Here is a 5,000-nt window from a genome sequence, read left to right as displayed (position 1 = left end):
TTGTATGCCATTCCATTCTTTAAACCATTGGCCTTGGGCTTATGTACTGACCATTGTATTTTATGTGAATTTTGTTGTCCACTTGTGGCTCCACATTTGCTCAGTCACCAAGGAGTAAGTAGTAGGGCCAAGTGACAGTGCCTGATTTCCTTGTTCCTTGAATTTGTTGAAAATTATGATTTTTGATATTGCTGTTAGTATCAATACTTATAATTACTGACTTTGGTTATTATAAGGTTATTAATATACTAATAATAATAGAAACTATAAAGTAATGAAAAATATTCTTCCTGAAAATCAAGGAAAAGACCAGACAGGTGAGATGGCCAGGACTAATAATTGACTCCTTGGTGACTTGTTGAGGCATCTGTGTAAGAAAAAAAAAAAAATGTAGACATGGCATGCATTCTTGCCATCAGCAGCCAGTGGGTTAAGTGGTAATTAACATTAGCAAGTACTTGATTAATTCATATAGCTCTCAGAATGATAGAGGGCTGAATGAGATATTGCATTATTTTTGATGCAGTAAGATGTCATTCATATTTAAGGTCAAGTTTCCAGTATCCATACCTCAAAGTAAAGAAAATACATGTTTGGTAATTGGTTTATTGCATTGAAGATTAGGCAGTGTCATATATATGTGTGTGTGTGTGTGTGTGTGTGTGTGTGTGTGTGTGTGTGTGTGTGTGTGTGTGTGTGTGTGTGTGTGTGTGTGTGTGTGTACATATAAACATAATATATGTGTGTGTGTGTGTGTGTGTGTGTGTGTGTGTGTGTGTGTGTGTGTGTGTGTGTGTGTGTGTGTGTGTGTGTGTGTGTGTGTGTGTGTGTGTGTGTACATATAAACATAATATGTGTGTGTGTGTGTGTGTGTGTGTGTGTGTGTGTGTGTGTGTGTGTGTGTGTGTGTGTGTGTGTGTGTGTGTGTGTGTGTGTGTGTGTGTGTGTAAATAGAATTTGAAATGTATATATGTATGTATATATATATTTATATATATGTATATATATGAATATATGTGTATATGTGTATATATGTATATGTGTATATATACATATGTATGTATGTATATATGTATATATATATGTATATATATGTATGTGTATATATATGTATATATACTATACCATTGGATATTAAGGTGGAAGTTTAGGTACGGTAATTTAAATTTGTCTGAGAGTACTAACTAATGAGACTGGAGTCTAAAGAAAGTCCTGTGTGATATCTATGATGATGAAGATTGTGATTTTGTAGTTCATGTTCTTGAAAGCCATTTATCTGATTGCCTTGAGTCCAAACTCTTTGGATTGGTGAGGGTGAACAAAGGAGGGCTTGATTCTAGCCTCTGGCTGAAGGAATGTTCCTGTCTTGCATAGGAACTTGAGTATAATTTTTATACCTTTCTTCCTATTTTATTTGTAACAAAGGTTTTGACAGTTCATTTTCTTAGATGTAGGTAAGGTATAAAATAAAATTGTTAATTTCACAAAGCAAGAGAAGTAATGATAATGTTTGGGTTACATTTCTTGTTTTGTGAATTGATTAATTTTCATTTATACCTCCTCTACAAACAGTCATGTGAGATTTTAACTGCTGTCGTGTGTCAACTCAGTTTTTATGTGGGATTTTCCTATATATATTTAGTAATATGACAGAATTGTTGCCAGTTAGTATTTAGATTCTTAGTAAAAATTGAGATAATTTTTAACATTCTAGATAGCAGTGCCCTTTTTATGAAGATAGTTTCTTGATAAGTATTTGCTTAGCTTAAACTAATTTTCATCATATAGGAATTGCTTCCACATGGCTTCTAAGTGAACATCCATCTAGAAGTATAGGTACTTGCAATCTAGGTTAAAGGCCATCTCAAGAACCATTGTAGTCATGTGTGATAGAGCTCATATGTTTGATTGTACGGCTATGCTTGAGTCCTCCACATGGCCATGCTGAGGCTGCTTGGACATTATATATGTGTTAGGCTGAGCGCGAGGCAGCTGAAGAAGCAGCGGCCAGGGCAGAGAAGGAGCGCTTGGAGGCGGAAGTGCGCAGGCAAGAGCAGCTCCTTATGGGCAACCCACAGGTGATCCTCAATTGCATTCATCTCTCATTCCTCACACAAACACGACATCATTCCCAAAGACAGACTCTCATGTTCTTTCATCATGATTTTTGTTTTTCTCTCTAATGTTTACTGACAAGAATTGCTTCCTCCCTTTATAGATACTCATGGCTTCCACCATTGTTCTCTTCTGTGATGCTTTGCCCTTGGACACATCTCTCATTTTCAGTAGACATGTAGTGTGTGCCCCGTATTGAGTTTCAACTTTTCTTTCTGTTTTCTTTTGTTGCATTTGGGGATTACCCCTCAATTTTTTCTTTCTTTCTTTAAGTGAAGCTTCACATTCATTTGCTATTTGTACTTTTAGTTGTTTTTTTTCAGCATATATGCAAACCCAATCAGTTATTTGATATTATTATTCACCTGGCACCTGTAGGCTCTGTATAACAAACTATACAATTAACAGAAAGTGTAACACACACCTAGTACATTGAACTTGAGAAAGCCATTAACTCCAGTGTTTGTTTACTCACCTAACAATTAGTGTTTAAAAGGTAGAGTAGTGGTTGCAGACGTGTCTAAGAGGAGCCTAACAATATTGGCCAAAGGGCAGTAACTGACTTGAGCTGGACAAATGTAAATCTCCAGAATGAGATTGAGAGGAAGTGTTTACCATTTTAGCAGATGATAATACTGGTCTTCAGGTTGTTGTTTTTTACATTAAAAGAGTTATTTGTATGTTTTAAGGAATAAGAAATATTATTTCTTCAATTTTTTTTTCAATGTTTTACAAATTCTGCCTTGCTAGTATGTCAATTGTTATTTCAGTTTTCTTTACTGCAGTTTTCTTTACTGCTATGTTAACAGCATATTTTATAGCCATACTCCTGTATTGTTCAATCAGACTTTTGCACATACTCCTACTTGAACTTGCATCACAATTTTGTAAGTTGAAATGCAAACTCAAACACACATAAAACCATCCATATTCTGTTCTCTCAGCACATAATATTATTAAAAATATGAATATATGCTTATATATGTATATGTATTTATATATATTATATATATATAATATATATATTATATATATTATATATATTATATATATTATATATATATTATATATATGTTATATATATATATTATATATATGTATATTTTATATATACACATACATATATAATATATACTACATATATACTACATTTATACTACATATATATTTTATATATATGTATATATATATATATATATATAATATATATATATATATATATATATATATATATATATTGTATATTATATATATATACTTATAATGTATATATTATATATTATTTATGTATATATTACATATATATATATATATATATATATATATATATACATATATATTATATATTATATATACATATATTATATATATCTATATTTATTATATATTATATATGTATATATATTACATATATAATATATAGATATATATTATGTATATATATCTGTTTCTATAAGCAATATAGCTATATAGTTTTATATATAGTTATATATGTGGTGATGATTTTTTTTTTGTTTACTAGTTCTAGTTAGAAAGATATTCAAGCATATTCATTCCACTTGGAAGAGATAGTCTCAGCACAGGGCCATCATGAAGCCATTAAAATGGTTAACCAGAAGCCACATGGGATGGCATGTACGTACGTGCCATGCCGAGTGTGAGTTTAGTTTATTAATTGTATTTACATATTTATGGTTCCACAAGTTCTAATTCATCAATGTATTGCTGTTAGTAATGTCTATAACACTATGATAATTAAAATGTCTACAATGATAACAGCACCAGTATCGAAAGGATTAACCCAGTGCCAACGGGCATGACGTGTACATATGCGTTATGCCCACTATGAGTTACTTGTTTGATTGTTTTTGCACATAGATGGCTGCACTTGTAGTGAGTCGCCAATGAGCCAATTACGAGTACTGCCTGTCTCGCCTGTTTTCCCTTTTCTTTGATTTATGAAAATATTTTATGTTATCTTATTTTGCTGTTACTAATGTTTATAATATTATAGTAATTATAATGTTTATAATAAAATAACACCATAGATATTCATTGCACTCGTAAAAACTACGTTGTTCTCACCAATTCAAATCATGTAAGGTCACAAGGTCTACTAATTGACTCCTTTGTGGCTAAGCACAAGCAGAGCTGTCTATGTGCTGAGACATTTCACAAAAATATAGAAAATGAGCACAGCATTCTCCCCATTTTTTATTAATTTTCCCTGGTGGCATTGGGTTAAATAAAAGAAAACTTTCCCACAAACTCAAGGGAAGGTAAGATCAGGTGAGGTCACAATGTCTACTAATTGACTGCTTTGGAGGTAAGCGCTTGTGAAGCCATATATATATGCAGTCATTTCACAAAATACTAAAGTGAACACTAAATAATTAAGCAAAGCCCTAGAGTAATTTCTGTCAGTTGCCATATGTGAGAGTTGATATCTTATAGTAATTTTGAAAACCACTTATCAAGTAATGTGAACAGTAAGATATATCCAATATCATCTTAGCATTTTATCTCTGTACTCCATCTGCGGTCATTATTTACAGTCATGTAAAGTTTGGAGAATCTAGCATTGTTCAGAGGAAAGGAAATAAAGCTATTTGGGAAAGATCTGAAGCTGTTGGAGATCGTACTGTATAACATTTCATAATCTCTTGCGAGTAGATTGAAAATAAAAGGCATTTTAATAAAACTTGGCATAGGACAAGAATATTAGAGGATAGTAGATATTTTAATTATGCAGTTGCCTTTACATAAAAGTAAAGCATATTGTAAATGTATCCTTGAATGCACATTTTTGAATGTTTGTTGATGGCTAAAGGATGGTCCTGGATTATTGCTCTAGGTTTACATACATAGGCATACATGACAACTAA

General features: G+C 31.9%; 1 protein-coding gene across 8 annotated transcripts in view; it reads left to right on the top strand.

The window, feature by feature from the left end:
• The window catches only part of LOC125045220 (src substrate cortactin-like), a 43,238-nt gene that overhangs the window by 27,951 nt on the left and 10,287 nt on the right, over positions 1-5,000 (top strand). For 6 of the 8 annotated variants that reach the window (XM_047642382.1, XM_047642374.1, XM_047642390.1 and 3 more), the window contains one exon: positions 1,977-2,078. The exons of the other annotated variants lie outside the window; for them this stretch is intronic. In XM_047642382.1, coding sequence (XP_047498338.1) covers positions 1,977-2,078 — 102 coding nt within the window. The remainder of the gene's footprint in view (positions 1-1,976; positions 2,079-5,000) is intronic. 8 annotated transcript variants of the gene reach the window in all.

This window comes from Penaeus chinensis, chromosome 3 (genome assembly GCF_019202785.1).
Source record: "Penaeus chinensis breed Huanghai No. 1 chromosome 3, ASM1920278v2, whole genome shotgun sequence".
NCBI lineage: Eukaryota > Metazoa > Arthropoda > Malacostraca > Decapoda > Penaeidae > Penaeus > Penaeus chinensis.
This window is presented reverse-complemented; position numbering and strand designations above follow the sequence as displayed.